At 42.0% G+C, this 20,839-nt stretch overlaps 1 protein-coding gene across 2 annotated transcripts in view; it reads right to left on the reverse strand.

Annotated features, from left to right (window-relative positions):
• RNGTT (RNA guanylyltransferase and 5'-phosphatase) overlaps nucleotides 1-20,839 on the reverse strand; it is a 414,630-nt gene that overhangs the window by 249,708 nt on the left and 144,083 nt on the right. For both annotated transcript variants that reach the window (XM_045010976.1, XM_045010975.1), the window contains exon 9: nucleotides 18,615-18,750. In XM_045010976.1, the coding sequence (XP_044866911.1) occupies nucleotides 18,615-18,750 (136 nt within the window). The remainder of the gene's footprint in view (nucleotides 1-18,614; nucleotides 18,751-20,839) is intronic.

Genomic DNA, 20,839 nt, shown 5'->3' on the forward strand with positions numbered 1-20,839 from the left:
AGTTAGATGCATAAATGCTCCCAGAGCCACTCATGAATCACACAGGGAAAGGTACCAGCCAAATCCCCCCAGCACCCAGCATTGCACCTCAGGAATATACTGTCTTGCACTGCTCAAGATTAATTTATTAATTGGTTCACAACTTCATCAATGAAAAGTGGATAGACACCAGCCTTTGCAAACCTGAGCAGATTTACCACACGCTTCAGGCAAACTCACTGGTAAAGATAAACAGTTAAATAAGTTTATTGACTACAAAAGATAGATTTTAAGTGATTATAAGTGATAGGCAAAAAGTCACAGTGGTTACCAAAATAAAATAAAAGCACGCAGTCTAAACTCTCAACCCTATTAGACTGGGTAACATCTAGATTATGTAGTTTTTTTCACCCCACTGGATATTGCAGCCCTTAATATACAGGTTTGTCCCTTAAACCTGGGCCAGTCTCCTCTGTTGGAGTCTTCAGTCTTCTGAGTGTCTTTGTTGCTTGCAGCATAGGTGGACACAGGAGTAAGGCCAAGCATGTGGCCACTGTGTTCTGTTTTATACCCTTTGTCCCATGTGCTTGGAGAACACAAGTTTAGGCATGTCTGGAGTGGATTGCTGAATCGCCAGGCAAGGTTGAGCAATTCCCCTGGTGTGGCCTTGTGCAAGTGAGTCATTGCATTGTAACTCCTCTGCTGGACAATGGCTGCTCATATCTGTTTAGCACCCACCTGGGTGTTGGTTACCTCGCTTGTCATTGTCTCTAGAGAGCTAGTATCTGGGTGCCTCCCAAACCCATGGCATATTTTAATGACAACCATACAACACATTCACATAACTTCATATGCATTAATGATATACATATTTAGATAGAAAAATGACTTTCAGAAGATCATAACCTTTCCCCTGATACCTCATACGGCCTACTTTATATGCAATATTACAATTATATATAAATGAGGAATATGTGGGTTAGAGGATGCTCCCCCAACGTATAGAATGCCCCAAATATATTACTTTTTACTCTTCTGAGCTCTTTAGACAATATAGCTATTAGAAAGCAAAATGGATTTAATTCTGAAACATACATCAATACAATTGCTTATTAAGTTCTGACTGCAGAATCTTCCTTGAAAATATGCAAGCCAAAAAGAACACAGCTTGAGTCAGATCTCAAGTTGAGTTTGCAGCATTTACTGTTAGAAAAACCTTTTATTTGTAAACAAATCACATTTTAACAGGAAGTCATTAGGACTCAAAACATGCAGCCCCACAAGGTCAGTTTTACCAAGCAACTTTTCAGATAAACAAAAATACAAATTTAAAAATAAACATTATTTTGACAACAGTGTAAAACACAAAGTTATATACACAAAGTATCAAAGCATGTAGATTAAAAGCAGAGAAAGTGTGGCTTAAATCCAAGTTTGCTTTCTAGGATATGTGTTCTTTGCCACTTTTCATTAATTGTTACTTCAATTCTACAAACCACAAGGTTAACCTGAGAGCAAGTTCCAATGGTTGGCTCATTTGATGTAAACTGGTGAGGTTATGCCACATCATTAATCTCTTTTTTCCCTAATCTTCCAGGGTTGCAGAGCATAACTTGGTAATATGTTACAAAAGCAGTAGCGCTGTGAGCTAACACCTGGAACAGTGCCAAGAGAGCACTGCTAGAGTGAGGGACCAGTGGTATCTTGAAAATCATTTAGGCTAAAAAATAATCCGGTATTTCATTGCAAATCTGAGAATCTTATTTTACCAGTAGCATGCAGCATATATTTCTAGTTCAAATAAACTGTGTGAAATCAGACCTTAAAATCACTATTTTTCTATCTTTCTCCTCTTCCTTCCTTCCCTCAAGCATCTTTCCCATCTACCCAATTAATTTCAGTGTAATTTTTACTGCAGCCCTATGTCAAGAATCAAAAGAGCAAAAAAAAATATCAATGCTCTATACAGAGCCAGCCTTCATAAACAAAAAAACCCAGAGCTATAAATGCTCCTCATCTGACAGACCCTAGAAATACAAGAGAGAATCTTTCTGCTTTAATTTCTCAATACAGAATGGTTCTTAACCTGCCGCTCTTCTAGATGTTGTAGTCAGTATGAATTCCAATCTATAGCTTCACATGCACCCAATATACACACAATCAGATTTTTTTTTAATAGTAACACTCGTTGGGGCTGTGAACATGCCCTGTGCCTCCTTTTATTCCTGTCAGAAGGCATAGCATCCATGCCTCCCACTCAGTTTCCTCATAATTGAAGCCCACAGTAGCTGAGGACGCCAAAAGAGGGATGGAGGATGGGTTGTGGGGTCCACAGTGAGTACCGCATCTCAGAGAAACACAGCTTCTGAAGAGTAAGTAGCCATTCTTTCTTTATATCTCAGGATACATCTACACTACAGCCAGGATCGATGCTCAGAGATCGATCCACCAGTGGTTGATTTAGCAGGTCTAGTGAAGACCCGCCAAATCAACAGAAGATCGCTCTCCAGTCGACCCCTGTCCTCTACCCCCGACGAGAAGAGTAAGGTAAGTCAACAGGAGAGTTTCTCTTGTCGACCTCCTGCGGTGCAGACCTCGCAGTAACTCGACCTAAGGTACGCCAACTCCAGCTAATTCATTCACGTAGGTGCAGTTGCCTGGTGTAGGTCGACTTACCGTGGTAGTATAGACATAGCCTCAGTGTGAATCCCACTGGTAAGCAGGATCCTCTTCAGGATGGTGGGGATGAGGCATTTCAGCTGCATCAGCTGAACAGTGATTGACTGGCTTCCAACACTTGACATCTGACCTAGCTGCTAAATCCAAGGCACAGTGTTTGACAAAAATCAGTGGGTTACTGCACATTGCCGTCTTGAAAATCTCTAACACTGGGACTGAAGCAGGAAGAAAAAGTCTATCACTGTTGGAATTAGTTGATGTTTGCTGGTAGAGGTACACCAGCCATTTGGTAACACAAAGAGATGCTTAGTGGTATCCATTTTTATATACTTTGAGATTAGATAGATTCACATTTTGAACATCCCGCTATAGCCAGAAATATATGTGTTCACAGTCTGAATGATTTAATCCTGTCAATATAATAATACAGAGTTCTAGATGCATCCCATGCATGTAATTTCTTTTCTCCCAGTACCAAGTATGGGGTTCTTCTCTCTCTACACCTTTCAATGACTTAGATTTTTCTGTAACACTGACTACCAATGATCAGGTTTCAAAGAGTAACAGTGCTCAAAATTTTTCAGGGACATCTGATAATGCTTCTCCACCTGTTTGGATGTGGGCTGAATAGTGGCTGGAGTTTGCCAGAGACATTTGGCTGGCTCAAGAATGACCTCATTGATGGGGAGCAATCTTGACAGGAGCTGATATAGTCCGGATGTCAAGGAGTTTATGAGTGCTCCCCTATATAACCATCATTTCTATACCAAGGGTCTCCACAGTGTGCCTGAGCAGATCTTGGAAGGCCTTAAAATTGTCAACTGCCAGGGCAGAAGCTGGTTCAAATGCCCCATCAAGTGAAAAACAACTCTTTTGGTGGAGATTAGAGTTGCTGCTGTTCTGGCCTCTGACTCCAGTGTTAGTGTACTAAGTAGTGATGCCACAAGGGAACCTGATCTCCTCTTTCTGAATGTGCAAGAAGGAGACCTGCTACAGTACAGAGGGACCAATGGTCCCCACTAGTGCCAGTATGGCCAGAGTGGTATGGGTACTGGCCAGGTTGCAGCTGATCAGCCCATCGTCACTCACACCTGTGCAGGATTCGTGCCCTGTGAGGTAGGCCTCTTCTATCAGCTCTGAGGTCACTTCCAAAGGTAGCAGAGAAGTATCCCTGCTGGACATGAAAGAGAATACATAGTCTGTCCACAATGACATGGAGTTATATATTCTTTGAATGGTGGTGCCAAGGAGCGATGTCTTGGTTCCAGTCTCAGCATTATACAAGTATCAATGTTCCCAGAAGGAATCCCGATGGTTCTTTGTGGGTATACCTTGGGCCTCTAATGGTGTCTGTGCCAGTACTGTCACCAGCAGTATCAGTTCACTTAATCTCGCTCTTTTGGCAAAGGACTTGGATGCCTCTTCCCCCCCTCTATTGGGTGGTGCCTCTGTTTGGAGTCATGTCTGGTCTCCGCTTGGCTTTGGCCATATGTTGGGGCACCAGCTCTGATGACTTTGCCTATGCTGAGGGAGCAAGGTTGGTGCTGGTGCTAAGATGGTCAGAGTAAGCTGTTTCAATAGCCCCAGTACCAGAGTATTCAGTACCTATGTGACTGGTGCCAATTTCAACCAAGTTTTCTTTCCCTACCTTCCTCTCAGTGGACCCTCAGAGTATAGTATCTACTCAGCGGGGCACTTGCTAACACCGCAGGGTTCCTTTAGAGGTGAATATCTCCTTCTAGATCTGAGATAACATGCATAGATTGCTTGAACGGGAGTATTAGCCACATGTCCCTCAACTTATGAACCTCAGATGAGGAAGATTTATGCACCAAATACTTATCAGGGATGCAACTATCCCTGAAAGAAAAACAGACATCAGTTATGCCCAATGGCCAGAGGGCTGAGCGTTGCAAGTTGGCCAAGAATTAAACCCTGGGGGTTTAGAGTCCACCACAGCAGCTGACACTAAGCCCCTCTCCCCACTATAGAGGGGTATGCTGTAGATTTTTTGGGGGGGGAGGGGAAAGAAGAGGAGACATCCAAATAAATGATGTAAAAGAGATGAAGAAAGATTTCTGCTAAATAAATAAAATATAAATGGATGAATAAATAGTTTAGAAATTGAGCTCAAAGAGAGTAGCAGGTTGTACACTCACCTGGTTCCATCTCCTGGCCAGAGGTGCTAAGAGGGAACAGAGTAAGGGTCGCGGTTACAGCACGGTCATTCATAGTGGCAATTCATAGTCATTCATAATGACTATGGGAAACAGAAAGGGAAACAGTGAAAACGATTCTATAGCCCAGTTAGGGCATCCGCCTAAGATGTGGGAGCCCAAGTTCAAGTCCTTGCTGCAATGACTTTATTTATAAAAAGTGGAACAGCTCCAACAGAAGAGACTCTCAAAGACTCATACCACAGTATTCCATAGTCCAGTAGTAAGGATAAGATGTGGGAAACAAATTTTCTAATTATTTTTCCTCATTAGGTACAAGGAGAAATTGAAGTAGGGTCTCCTATATCCTGTATGAGTTCCCTAACCAATGCAATAAAAGTTATAAGGAAGGTCTCCTCCACTTTCACCTTTCCTTATCCCCATCTATTTTGTGAATCTAGTCGTCCATTGCTTTTGTCAAAATGCCCAAAATCAAAACAAAAATTTTTGAGATGACAAATAAAATGTTTCATTTTGAGCCAACTCAAAATTTTGACTTTTTGATTTGACAAAATTTTGTTTTCACTTCAACCTGAAACAATTTTTTTTGCTTGGTTTTCAGTTTTTTAGAATTGCCAGTGAATTAAAAATCCATTATTCACTCTGCTCTACTCATGAGGTCACACTGCCTTCATGCCATCACATAGGAGCACAAGGGGGCATATGCATGTGCAGCTCCAATAGACACTGAATTCAAAAAATAATTTGACCTTGTATATGTGGTGCTCATCTGCACCTATAGTGGGATCCATACTAACACATACAGTACTATACAAGAAAAAAGACTTGAAACTTATTTTGCTTCTTAATGATAGCCTTGAAAATGTAAATCAAGACAAATCTGATCCCTATGGTTAAAACTTATCACTGATTTTTCTAAAAAATCACTAGTTACTCACGACTCCCCTCATGGACCATGGGCTGGCCTTTTGAAATCAAGAGAAAACACAATGAAAGGTCCATTGATTTTTAGGAAGATACAAATAAGATTCTAGCTGCCAGGAGCAGTGCCAGCCAGGCTACAGCTGATGGCTCAAGGCCTTCTATATGTTCATTACCAGTTAGATGCATGCAGCTAGCCCGGATGGGTCAGCAGCATGAGACGCAGTTTACTCTAGTGCACCAAACAACGGCCAGAACTAAAGGAATAATCCCACACCTCTGACAATGACTCTCTGCATGGTCTTAAATACATCATTCAAAATTTTCAAACTTGACCTCCTAAAGTTAGGCACCTAAATACATAAATGCTTAGTATCTCTGAAAATCAGGCCACTCTTATTTAGATGCTTAACTTCATATAGCCATGTTTGAAAATACTGGCTTTAGCCTTTCTGTGCCTCAGTTTCCACATCTTTAAAATGAGGACAATACTTCTCTCATAGGGTAATTGTGATAGGTGTTTAATATTTGTGAAGTTCTACAGGTGTTCTTACACTCATCAAAATGCACAGAGAATCCCAGTTGATTTGAGCAACTGTCCCCGGCAAAAGAATTCTAAGAAATTCATTACAAAATGTTATCATGATGGAATATGACTGAAGCATCAAGTTAGCTAGCATGAAGCTGAGCACAAATGACTGGTCAATACAGACCAAGGCAAACTGTGTAATAACTCACATCAGATAATAATGATTAAGCTCTCAGCCAAGATGATTTACTGAATCACTGTACTGCCTCTATAAGCTGTATTTGGGAAAAATAAAACCACAAGCACTCTCTCATATTGGAGATCTAATGTACGAAACTACTCATAGCTCTTTGAAGCCTAGAATACTATTGATGAAGAATCAGATAACTAATCTACTAGGATAGTCTCCAAAATCTGGCGGAATTTCTGCAAGGTAGAAATGAAAGGCACATTTTTAAATTTTCTATTCTTTTTTACCCACTTTTAAAATAATATCTAGTATTGCAAGACATAACACAAAGAGGGTCAAACATCAATTGAAGTAGAATGCTAGAAATGTTAATAGCATATTTAAGACTCCTCTCTAATCACAAAGTTACTAAACTCACTATTCCAGTTTGCTTTCCATCTCCTTTATTAGCAGGATGCATTTTCTTTTAAGTTCAGAATGAAAATTTGCTTAGTAACTAATCTTTTATATGTTTTTCCTAGTCCATTTCTCTCTCTTCCTATTTTGTCAATCTACCCTTTCTCTTTTCTTTCCTTCTGGCATGTTATATCTGTTCACAACTATTTCAATAGAATGTCAAATAACTTCCTCTTCTTTCAAACTCTGTTGTTAAATTCATGTATTAAAAAATCAGTACCATTTGGACCACCTCTTTCTACATCTCCACTGTCCTGAGTAGAATGTCTACATCAAGACCAATGAGTAAGAATTTTTTAATTTTGCAATTACAGAGTTAACTTCAACAGCCCTTCAGCACTAATTAGCAACAATCTGTTAAAACAAGACTTTCATCTCAGGGATTAAAAAAAACAACTGAATATATTCCAGTGTTAAGAACAGTAGTGGGAAAAAATCCATCTAGCACCAGCATTAAATAACAAACCACCTACTAGACTGAACTATTGTGATGGTTAAATATGAAATAGAAATTCCATTTTCAAACACACACAAAATAATTTATCTGAAGGTGCAATACATTCCATAAGCAGCTTTCATTACCCTTCATTGATCATACTCATTTAAAAATTTGAATTATGAAAAAGGATTTGAGATATGGAAAGTTTTAATTCTATCTCATGGTGCTTCAGCCAACCAAGCCTTTTTAAATTTCATTCCATTTTGCTTTTCACTTTATGAAAAAAATTGAAAAAGGATCCTGTTTTATGAATAATTTTATACAAATAAACTAGCTATCAAAATGTATTACAATACAAATAGTTTTGCAAAAGTACAAAACATGTAAAGTCATAATCCAGGATGTCGTAAAACAACATGCAGAACCTGAAATAAACAGTGATTGACTGGGAGTTCCTTCCAACATAGCTTATTGTTGGGAAAGGACTTCCCTTAACCCTCTTTCCTATTTACCACAAACTTGGGAACTATTAGTCTCATCCTGAAGCACCAGACCAGGGCACCATAAACACCACCAGCCCCAAACATGAATGAATATCAATGCATAGAAGTCCTTCCCCACCAGTCCACACCTTTGAACTGAAAGCCAAGCTCCCCCCATGTCCAGCAGCTCCTAATTGTCAGCTCTTGTGAAATGCACAAAGAGGAGAGATTCCCCACATCCTCCCAAATACACCAATTCTAACTGGCACTTTCAATTACTTCCTTGAAAAGATTATTACCACAACATACTAATAGCAAACAGCTTAAATGGCATCCCCTACCCCAGAATGTTCAGTGTACTCTTATATACCCAAGACTGAACAGCCTGTGACAAAATACTCCTAGCCAGTCATGATGAATGTCTGTGTTTCTAATGGTTTCCTGTTAAAGTTCCTAGGAAAACTCTGCAATTCCTGGTTTCAGAGTAGCAGCCGTGTTAGTCTGTATCCGCAAAAAGAACAGGAGTACTTGTGGCACCTTAGAGACTAACAAATTTATTTCAGGATGAGCTTTCGTGAGCTACAGCTCACTTCTTCGGATGCATAGAATGGAACACACAGACAGGAGATATTTATACATACAGAGAACATGAAAAGGTGAAAGTATGCATACCAACAGGAAGAGTCTAATCAGTTGAGATGAGCTATCATCAGCAGGAGAAAAAAAACTTTTGAAGTGATAATTACGATGACCGATAGAAGGTATGAGGAGAACTTAACATAGGGAAATAGATTCAATTAGTGTAATGACCCAACCATTCCCAGTCTCTGTTTAAGCCTGAGTTAATTGTATCTAATTTGCATATTAATTCGAGTTCAGCAGTTTCTCTTTGGAGTCTGTTTTTGAAGTTTTTTTGTTGCAAAATTGCCACCTTCAAGTCTGTCACTGAGTGGTTAGAGAGGTTGAAGTGTTCTCCCACTGGTTTTTGAATGTTATGATTCCTGATGTCAGATTTGTGTCCATTTATTCTTTTGCGTAGAGACTGTCTGGTTTGGCCAATGTACATTGCAGAGGGGAATTGCTGGCACATGATGGCATATATCACGTTGGTAGATGTACAGGTGAACGAGCCCCTGATGGCGTGGCTGATGTGATTAGGTCCTATGATGGTGTCACTTGAATAGATATGTGGACAGAGCAACTCCTACAGATGCACCTTTGCTAATTCAATGGCAGAAAGAATGCATGGGCCACATCACACTTAAGGGATGAGCTTGGACAATACCAGCCAGTCCCACAGAGTTATCATTTGAAATTCTGTCCAATGATATTCTGCCTGTAGTGAGGCAGAGTGCCTCCCTCCAAGCCAGAGAGCAAGAAACAACTACAATCCCCCGGTAGGCAAAGTCAAACCAGCCCCACCCCCTGTGGCAGAAGCAGAGGGGTGTGGCAGAAAGTATAAAAGGCGGGCCTTGCAGCTCAGTTGGGCTGGAGCCAGGGAAGGAGGCAGATGTCTCCAGCCAACTGCAAAACTCTGGAGCTGAACCTGCACTGTGCAGTGCCCCTCTCCCAGGATACTGACCCTGGAGAAATAGTTGCGAGGACTGCCACCAACCATGTACTCCAAGGAAATGGAAGATCTTTGGACTACAGAGCCCTATCCCCAGACTCTGGTAGGAAGCAGCCCACAGAAACCAGACTTTCAACTGGTTTTGCTGCCAGTCAGCTTGTTTCTGTGGGATCCCTGCTGACCCCGTGGTGGAGCCATCAGCCACTATTAGGGCCCTGGACTGGGACTCAGTGGAGTAGAGTGGGCCCAGGTCCCTCTACCCCCTGCTTCCAACCCCACTCCTGGGATGGTGGCCAACTTCCCCTTGGCCAGAAGCTGTGCTGTGTTTTTGGTTTGCCCCAGCCAGAAGGCTATGGAGCCCCAGAATGTGTGTGCTGAGTGCCTTAGCCACGAGGCTTAGGTGAAAGCCTGCTCCCTGCTCTTCGTCACCCAGAGGGCCGGCACTCCAAACTGTGAGTGCCGACTGCCCTAGCCAGGAAGCTTGGGCTCAAGATCACTGACTGCTCTGCCCGGTTCAGGGGCCAGAGCTATAGACGTCTAATTAACTGTTGTTTGTTGCTTGACCCAGTGAGATAGAGCAGCCTCCCCTCCAAGCCAGAGAGCAAGGGACCACTATATTACCATAATCATCAGTTCCACTCCAGGACAAACAAACTTGTCCTAAAACAAAAGAATGTGGATTTACCTGTCTGTGTGAAGCAAGCTAACAGAGGAATGAGGAAACAACATGGGCTGATTACAGGAAAAGGACAATAAAGGTATATTTGCATCTAAGGTAAATAAAGTGATCAAGCTAATCTAAAGAGCAAACTGACTAAGGGATCAAGAAGGGACTTGCCATCTGCACCCCAAAAAACAAGCAGCAGGGGAGAGGAACTTTCTTTGGGCTTACTTTTCAAATAATACTTTTCAAAGGTTTCCTAGGCTATAAAAGGGAAGAAAGGGGACTCCTTTGTTATCCATCATTTAAGGAACAAAAGGAAGCCAGTGCTCTTGGAATTTATGAAAGGCAGACCTCTCAACTATGTGGGTTGAGGAAGCTGAAAAATGACTGTATATAAGAAGTTGTCTGAGACCAGGATTATAATCTGTTAAATGTTCAGACATAAGCAAACTTGTTTTATTCGGTTTTATTTGTAACCATCTTCTGTTTCTATTATCTGTGTTTAATATTTAAATCTCTGTTCTTGATTCATAAAGTTATTCTTGTTTTATTATAAATTCATCTCACTAATGTTATAATAAAATAAGGTGTGCATCTCAGTTGAGTCAATTGGCTGGTAGGTATTCTGTCCCTTTGGAGACAGCAAAACCTGGGAATTTCTGTGAGTGTCCAGTGACAGGGCCTGGACACTTCAGAGATATGCCTCTGGGGAACTCTGGTACACTGAATGTTATCTGCAAGGCAAGGTTAAGACTGGCAAGATCTTGAGGAGTTTGCTGGTGAGGCAGACAGATAGGTAGGGTAAGGAGCTGACTCTCACAGATTACACTCCAGCAAAGCTACCTCATGCTGAGGCAATGGGGTAGCACAGTGATTTATGATTCTGGGCAAGTTGAGAGCACATCCCACTTGTCCTGAAGAAGTTGGGCTTCCCAGACATGTGTGTCAATCTCAACAGCAAGGAAAAAATTGTACGGTAGAAGGTCCTCTCAGTTTTGCCATTAATGCGTCCCCCATAATGATCTGGAATGTGGCAAGTAAAATCTGTCAATGCTCAGAACTCCAAGGGCTGATAAACAAGTATTTGTTTAGGTAGCAAAGGAGGTGGTTTCCATACCCCAGCCCCCCATCCGGAAACCACTCAACACATCAAAGGCTGCAAGAGGACCCAGTGGCATCACATCATAATAGTAAAACCACCCATAAAATGTGAGGACCAACTGGAAAAAAATCATCCAGGTGTACAAGAAGCATCTTACATGCCAATTTGATGTTACATTTTGGCAGGGGAGCCCTGAGTCAGGAGAGGACACCAATTCTATTGCATGTTCAAAGGATTAGTTACTGATATAACAGTCCTTCAAGAAAATAAGATGATAGGAACACGGTAGGAATTGCCATACCAGGCCAGTCCAATGATCCATCTAGCACAGAATCCTGCTTCTAATACGGAGTTCTAAAAAAACTTCGTTATTTTGTTCTCTACAAATTTTGCTCACTATTTACCCCCTTTCCAAGATATTAATACATAAAACCACTATCCTAGTATAGAATAAGGTCATATCACCATCGATCTTTTGTAATGTTGACAACATACTTTTTAGACTTATTATGGGGTTTGTCAAAAGCTTTTTGAAAGTCCAAATATATTTTTGCACCAGTTCATCATCTAATTTTCAACACAAAGAATTCTAGAAATTTGGAGAGACCCAATTTCCTTTAAAAGAAGCCATGCTGGTTTTACTTTATCATATCATGGTCATCTTATTGTTATATATTTTTTGAAACTGTCATTTCAACAAGTTTATCTGATATGGAAATAAGGCTTACTTCAGAAATTCACAGATTACACCCAGGCACTTTTAACAAAGATACAGTAGAACCTCAAAGATATGAGCACCAGAGTTACAGACTGACGGGTCAACCGGACACCATCTGACACTGTAAGTAACCAATCAAGCAACAGAAGAGATTTAAAAATAAATAAAGCAATAAATAAAGCAAGTACTGTACTGTGCCTGTATTGCATCTTAAAAGGTAGGCACATCTGGGCTGCCTCCCCCCGCCTCACCCTACCCCTACCTCCACCCCTACTCACGGGGCAGCCACTTATAGCAAGACACTGGAGCTGCCAGGCAAAGGCAGCAGAGCAGGAGCAACGCTGGGGTCTGCACAGCTTTCACCCCACCCATTGCCGGGAGGGGAGTGCTGTTTTTACCCCCACTCACCCGGGCGGGAGGGGGCCACACTGTTTTTAATCCATTCTCTCCTCCCAGGAGGGGGGCCTATCACACACACACACACACCTCTCTGCACACAAGAGGACAAGCTTTCAAACTCAGTGGCTCCGCTGCTGCTAAATCCTGGCCTGGAGTGTCAACTGCTGGATCTGGATCCCAAACTGCACTTTGTTCAGAGTTACGGACAACCTCCATTCCCGCCGTGTCCATAACTCAGGTTCTACTGGCTCTAAAACATTACCCTCCAGTCCTCTGGTTAGTAAGGTCACAGCTACACTACAGAGTTTACAGTGGTGCAGCTTCTAAGCTCTCTACTGTAGCCACTCTAAGCAGACAGGAGAGAGCTGTCCCAATGGCTTAACTACTCCAACCCCCATGAGTGGCAGAAGCTATGTTGGCAGGAGAAGCTCTTCTGCTGACATAGCGCTGTCCACACCGGCCCTTATGTTGTTGTAACTTATGTCAGTTGGGGTAATTTATTCACTCTCCTGAGCAACATAAGTTATGCCAACAAACTATAGTGTAGACATAGCCTATGTGATTTTAATGAGGATTATAAATATATGTTAGCAGCTCAGGATCCTCATTCTGAAACTACTTTAAGAACTCTTGGATGTATGCCATTTAATTTATGACTTTTTTCCAGTGCTTCCTCTTTTATTCAATGAAAAAGGTATGTATTTCTCCAAAATCCTCTAAATTAGACCTGATGCAAAGAAATCACTTGGTTTCTTTGCAGTGTTCTTATCATCATCCTTCATTTTAGTCCCTGATAAATGAGCACATGAAGATTCACAGACAGACTTCCAGCATCTGATATATTTAAGAATTTCCTCACCCTCATCATTTGACCTGGTTCAATTCTTCCATTCACCAAAAATTCCCTGGACTTGGTTTTCAACAAGAACATCTCTCTCAATAACTGAAGTTCCCCTCTCCAACCAACACCTGATTTCTTACAGCATTGCCCATCAACACCCTCCCACATGCTATCATTAAGCATCTCTGACTTGCAGTTCAACAGCATGGACAACTTCTTGTCCTCCCTGGCCGCCCTTCCATTGATAGTTTTTTACTCTCTCCATGTTTCATATCCTACACTCAACTGTTTTGTACCTCTAAATACCATTGCAAGGTCCACCCTTCCAATGCCAGCCCTGGCTCATCTTCAACATCCGCTTCCCCTATTCCTGTTCTTGCACTGCAGTGTCTCTGGCAGATATCTTGTGGTCAGGCTGACTTCCTCCATTACATATTTGTTCTACTGTCCTCCTTCAGTTCTGCTGTCTCCCTAGCTAAACAAGTCTACTCCAACTTAACTGAATCCTAAGACCACAATTTCAGCCACCTTTTCACCACCTTAGACTCATTCCTCAAAACCTTTTTCTTCTGTCCACAATTCACACTCTGCACAGGACCTTGTGGATTTTTCCGGAACAACATTGACAGAATATAACATGACTCCTTCTCCTCCTTCAATTCTCCTTCTCCCTGTCACACATCCAGACATTTATCATTTGCTCTTCCCTCCTCAAATCCCTCTGCCTGTCCCAGTGACCCCATCCGATCTCCTGAGCTCCCTGGGGCTAGACAATAAAAGCATGCTTTATATTTGCCCAGCTTAAAAAACAAAATGGGGTGGTGGCTGGACCCCACTTTCTACTCCAACCACCACCCCATCTCCATTCTCCCTTTTATCTCCAAGCTCATTGAATGCACTATCTACAATCACTGTAGAGTTCCTCTCCTCCAGTTCCATCCTAGACCCTCTCCAATCAGGCTTCCATGCCTTACACTCAACTGAAATAGCTCTCACCAAAGTCTCTAACAACCTCATTTTAGGCAAAGTTCAGAACCAGTACTTCATCCTCAGCTTCCTTCAACACTGTCAACCATGCTCCTCTTCTTGAAATCTTATCTACCCATGCCTCTTCCCTCCTACTAATTCTCTTCCTCCTTCAGCGTGTCCTTTGGCAGTCTCATCCCCCATCCAAATTTTTGTAGAGGCACCAAAGGACTGTGTCCTTGTCCCCCTTCTCTTCTCCCTTTATAACTTATGTCTGGCTACTCATCTGGAAACACAAATGCGACTACCATTTCTATGCTGATAACTTACAGATCTACCTTTACTTTAACCTGTCTCCTCCTGTCCAAACAAAAGTCTGCAACTGCCTCTCCAACATCTCCTCATGGATGTTTAGCTGTCAGCTCAAGCATGGCTAAAACAGAACTCTTAATCTTCCCCCTCCAAATCGTCTCTGCTACCTCTTTTTTCTATCACTGAACATTACCACCCTCCTGCCTATCACTCAGACCTGTAACCTAGGCATCATCTTTGTGATGAAGTGGGGTTTTCCCCCTTGTTATGTTGCATGCGAGTCTTACTGTCCTGCATTAATACTGTGTGCCTCAGTTTCCCTGTGTACTGTACCAATGCCTCTGTGGTGGGAATAAGAGTGCGTGACTTTTGCTGAGAGCCTAGGGGGCAGATGAGGCTGCCCAGCTGCCTGCACGTAAGCTATGGCTGATGCCCTTCATAACGTGAGAAGCAGGAGGGGGAATGTGATCAGGTAACATTTTACCTGGGAAGCAGGACAAAGCCCAGGGGAGTAGCAATGGGCATTTCAGAGGCCAGGCAATGGGGTCCAGCTCAATCTGCTGTGGGGGACTTGAAGAGGGGGGAGTTTAGGGCATCTGGCCCAGGGTTCCCCCAAGATGAATGTGGCTGAAAGTCACTAATTTCTGTGCTAGCAAGTTCTGATCTACGCTGTGTACCTGTCAACTAATAAACCTTCCATTTTTCACTCTGGCGGAGTCACATCTGATTGCAGAGTTGGGGTGTAGGGCCCTTTGGGTTCCCCAGGTGCCCCGCTCAGGTGGACTTGCTGCAAGAAGCACACGGTGAATGCCGGTGCTGAATGCTCTGAGGTCAGACCCCAAAAGGCCAAAGCCGTGTAGGCTGCTTGCCTTGGCAACAGTGTGCCATGCTACCTCTCACAGTTGGGAGGTGCTCTCTGTAAACATTCACAAAACCAATCATATGCCACCTTCATATTCTCCTTAAAGTTCTCCTTTTCTACAATACCTACAAAAAACTTGACAACAGTTATGCTGCTGGTGTGCTGAGACCACTGCCTAACATGCTGACCAATACTGTCTCATTGTCTCCTTGTACTTGCTCATCTGTCTTTATCCATTTGTCAACTCTTGTTTTATACTTATACTCTTTGGGGCAGGTATAGGCTTTTTGTTCTGTGTCCGTACAATGCCTACCACAGTGGAGTTCCTGGCCCATGACTAGCACCTAGGAGGCTATACAGTAATACAAACAACATCAGAGAGTCTATGCATCCCCATAACTACACATTAAATTGTATGAGACACTTATATTTTAATAAGACAAGACATTGTTTAGTTTACTTTACTTTACACATACAAGGTATTCATATGTCCTGAAATCAGATAACCAATTTGATTGTAGCTCTCCGATATTTATTGAGGTGTCAGGATTTCATGCTGCATAACAGCCATGGGTAACAATAACAACAGTTCTATATATAGGAAAGTGAAGCCATCCACAAATTCAGCCCTCTACATCTTCATTTTGGTAGCATTCTCATTGGCATAGCTGTGTGAAAACATGCCTGATGGCTAGGAAAGTCACTGTACCATTAAGCTCTTTCAGGGCCCATAAGCTGCAGCCAATCTTTGTCCACTGCCATTCACCCACTGCCCACAGAGTCATTGTGGTCACCATTTTGCTGGAGTCTCTGCTGCTGCACTGGAGCCACTTACTCAGGATGTCCATTATCAGTGTAATTCAGATTTCTTTTGGTGGCATGCCGAGGAAGTTTTTAAGACAAAATCTGACACTTGGGTAAGTGACAGGAGACCCACCATTGCTGCAAACCCAACTGTGAGATCCCTGAGGAGAGCATGAGGTAACTCTGGAATTCTGAGTTTAGGGTTACTACCTCTGCGGATAAGGACAGAAAGGTAGGAGGGCTAGCCCATTAAATGGGAGAAAGTAAGGAATGCAGAGTATCATAGAATCATAGAATCTCAGGGTTGGAAGGGACCTCAGGAGGTCATCTAGTCCAACCCCCTGCTCAAAGCAGGACCAAACCCAACTAAATCATCCCAGCCAGGGCTTTGTCAAGCCTGACCTTAAAAACCTCTAAGGAAGGAGATTCCACTACCTCCCTAGGTAACCCATTCCAGTTCTTCACCACCCTACTAGTGAAAAAGTTTTTCCTAATATCCAACCTAAACCTCCCCCTCTGCAACTTGAGACCATTACTCCTTGTTCTGTCATCTTCTACCACTGAGAACAGTCTAGATCCATCCTCTTTGGAACCCCCTTTCAGGTAGTTGAAAGCAGCTATCAAATCCCCCCTCATTCTTCTCTTCTGCAGACTAAATATAATATAACCACTTCTGGTTCCCTACTCACCCATTTGTCTTAGGGCTTGTCTACACTGGCAATTAACAGCGCTGCAACTTTCTCACGGAGGGGTGTGAAAAAACACCCCCCTGAGCGCAGCAAGTTGCAGCGCTATAAAGCATCAGTGTAAACAGTGCCCCAGCGCTGGGAGCTATGCCCCTCATTAAGGTGGATTTTTTTTAAGAACGCTGGGAGAGAGCTGCACCACAACCACACTAGACACGTTAATGCTCTGCCAGAAGCGCTTTAATGTTGCCAGTGTAGACTAGCCCTTAGAAAGATACTCAGCATGTCACCAGAAAAACTGTCTGAAATATGCTGACAATACACAACCTTACTGAGTGGCTACAGAAAAGCTGCAGAGACTTCAACAATATGGCAACCATAATCACTATGTGAGTTATGGATGAGTGGCAGTGGACAAAGACTGGTTGCAGTTTGTGAGCCTTGAGAGAGATTTACTTCTCTTAAGCGTCCGGGGAAATGAGTGGAAGGACAAAAAGAGCAGTAATATGGCCTATCAGGGGACCTAATTACCTCCAGTGATTTATAGATTCCTTGGCTGCAGCAGTTCTCATCTTTACAAAGGTACACAACCCTCCTGCAACGCTCCTCAGCTGTGTACTTCTGTTTTCCTGGTGCTCTGGGCTTTCTGCTGCTGCAAGGGGGTGCAGGAGCTTTGTCTCTGTAGTTAGTTGCCTGCTTCTCTGCCTCCCACTGCTGCTCAAAGGGCACAGAGCTCCTTTAAACAGCCCACTCTTAAGATGACAGCTTGGTTTGTGACCTTCTTTAGGCATAGTAGCTCATTAAGGAGAGGAAAGAGAATGATTCCTAAATGTGGCAAGCCCAAGGGGTGGTACAGACCACAACAGGAGGGAGCACAAGCTCCAGGAGGCAGAGGAAATGGGAATAGCAGTGGTGGCAGCAGCAGGGTCTTCTTTTCAAGAAAAATCCAGGGGTCAAAAGGCAGGACCTCCTGCCTTTGGTCACTCTGATAGCTGTAAGAGCAGACCCATCAGGAAGGCTTCACTTACCTAGTCACCATCCAGGTGACAGCCAATGGTGTCACTATCATTCCCCTCCCCTTGAGCAGATTCCAACCCTCCCATGACCTGCTAGCCAATGCAGCCATTTTCTCCCCAAAAAGAGAGGTGAAGAGGAGTTGCTCTCTCCTCTTAACAGCTCTGGAAAGCAATATTCGGTTTAAAAGGCTGGGCTGAATTACTTAACAATTACGGGTATTTTATAAACTCAAATTCCAGATAATCTGCCAGTTTAAAATATTGCCAAACTATCAGGCCCATTTAAGTTTATGTAAATTTTCAGCGCTGCTTGAAGTTTTTAGTCAGAGATAAATAGATAAACTTTAACATAGAGGGTGAAAACAGCACATAAACCACAAGACAATAATTAAAATCAGCTGAAAAATGAAGGTGGGAGAACAAACAACAAACGGCTCCTTTCAACGCGAGTTCATTTAAAGGTTAGCAAATGAGTCTTGAAAAAGATGTAGAAGATAATTCAATTCACTTGCAATGTTTCCAACGTCGAAGGAGACAAGTGTAAAGATTCATGTCATGTTTTATTCCTTTTTGCTTTCTTCCTCCTCTTTTTCAGAGGCTGCCAATCAACATCTTGATTTCAGCCCCTGCTGAGCAGTCAGCATTGCTACTCTATGGATGGACTGGTAACAAATGATGAATGGAAAATGTGATCATCACTCTCTATTAGGTACTGAACACATTACTCTTGTAATTCTAACATTCACTATCCTCAGGACTGCAAATCTGGCTTAGTTGCTGAACACAGAAAAATAGCATTATAATAAACATTATGCACCTTACCCCATCCAACAGAGTATTTGTTAAATGTGTGCGAAGATCTTTACGAAAGGGAAACTCCAGGTTAGATACATGAAACACTGAGTTATCTCTGTCAATCATATAAACTTCATTCTTGCCATCAATCATCATCATATACCTGCAACGAAAACATTAAAGATGACATTATACTTCGAACTATAGCCTCTAAATGTATAACAAATATTTTAATTGTAACTGCCTTATTAGTTTAATCAAATGTACTCAACAGAATGAAGCTATGAAAATGGATTAAAATGGGAAGTTTTATAGGTAAGCATATAGTGATCATTATTTTAGAAAAGTGCCTTTTTAAACCTAAAATAACTACAGACAGAGATATTTCAATACCTAACATTTAGCTTATATAGGTTAAAGTCATAAATATGCAATTTTAATCTATAAAGAATAGATATTAAAACACAACAGAGGTTTGAGGCCTATAACTATGATTCCTTAACTTAGAGGGACATATAAAAATCCTCTTTTAGCAACTGTTCCTTCAGTCTATATTCCAGTTACTTTCACAGCAAGCCATATGGAAAAACCTTATCCGTATAAAAACCTTTTGCGATTTCAACCATCCACATCAAATTAACATTTAAAATAAAAGTTTTAAAGAGATTCAAAATGAGCTTTCATATTTGGAAAATTTTCAACTCTACTGAACTTAGACACCTTCATAAAACCTCAATATTTTTCATAATTCAAGATTCCTGTTTCTTGAGGGACAAGTCATCTTCCAGTAGCCTTTTCTAAAAGTTACTGGCTCTAGTAAACAGCTGCACGCCACACTCAGAGGACCTCTGCTGTCAGAAGGACAAAGCAAGTAATAAGCATCCCCCCAAGAACCCTTTTCCCAGACAGTTTAAGGTAACACAGAAGCAGTCTCTTCCAAAGATTCTACCCCAAAGTCTTGCAGGGGAACCACACAGCTTCATATGCAGTTTATATAAATATTTTCTTTCAATATTTTGAATACAAGAAACTATTACAGTTTAGCATAACTAGCATTCTGTGCTCAAGAGGCCACAATTTGGGTGGGCTGTTTCAGGTCTGTACTGAGTTGCACTGGCACAGAGCTGTGTGAGGAAATGCTTTAATTTGCTATCAAGAGCTATACAGAGCACTGACACTTTTATTTCTTTATACATATGAAAGCTGCTGCACATGCCCACCTCATGCTGTGAGCACTCATTTCATAAATTAAATTTCACAATACAAATATACAGTGTAAAGGACTGCTCTTCCCATCTCAACATACACAAATATTCACCAGCTAATAAGAGGATTAAAAAACAGACCCTCCAGTCCTCAGCCCACTCACTCACCATTACTGGAGGATAAAGATGGGATTTGCAGCATGTCAAGAAAACAAATTCTGACAACAGCAGACCAAGTTAGAGGCGCAAGTTCCAAAACGGAGAATCTCTCTCAGAGTGTCTGGTCAGCATCTCCCCACTTCTCAAAACAAGAAAGCTCCAGTTTGAGCACCTCCACTAATTGCAGCTTCAACAGTATGGTACACAGAAGTAGCATCTCAGGTAATCAGATTCCAAACCATTTACAGGTTTATAGGTTAACTCCACTACTGAATTCTAGAAACTTTTTGGAAGCTAATGCAGGCCCTGGAGCACTGACTAAAGGGCATTCTGTGCTAGCTTCACTTTCCAAATGGCTTCAAGGAGTAGCCCCTTGTAAAGGGCATTACAGTAAACTAATACTTAGTCAACAGAAGCCAAATCCAACATGGCTGAGTGTAGAGATGGATGTCATCAGAGTACCGAATACTCCAAAACCACAGTCCATGCGTCTCCTCCTCCACCCATTTTGTGGTCTAATTATATGTTGTGCAGGACTGATGATAATACTAGCCTCTTTAAGAACCACTGGTATCCTTTCCCATCCTCACTCTTGATAGGGAAACACTGAAAATTTCAACCAACAATGGACTTACCCAATGGCCTTCACCAACCAGTAAGTACCAGAGTCCAACTCTCAGATTTAGCACAAAGCCAGAACCCTACTGTGTGATGTTACTAAGACATATTCCAAATTTGGGGAAGCAGCCACAAACCAGTTCCTCAGAGACAAAAGGCAAACTGACACAATGAAATCAAATGGATCATCACCTAGTTAAGCGGCTATTCTTTGGCAGGAAAAAGGGTGTGGGCGAGAAATTTACATCTTGGCAAAGAAACAGCTGGAAA

Source organism: Mauremys mutica, chromosome 3, assembly GCF_020497125.1.
Source record: "Mauremys mutica isolate MM-2020 ecotype Southern chromosome 3, ASM2049712v1, whole genome shotgun sequence".
In the NCBI taxonomy this organism is placed as follows: Eukaryota; Metazoa; Chordata; order Testudines; family Geoemydidae; genus Mauremys; species Mauremys mutica.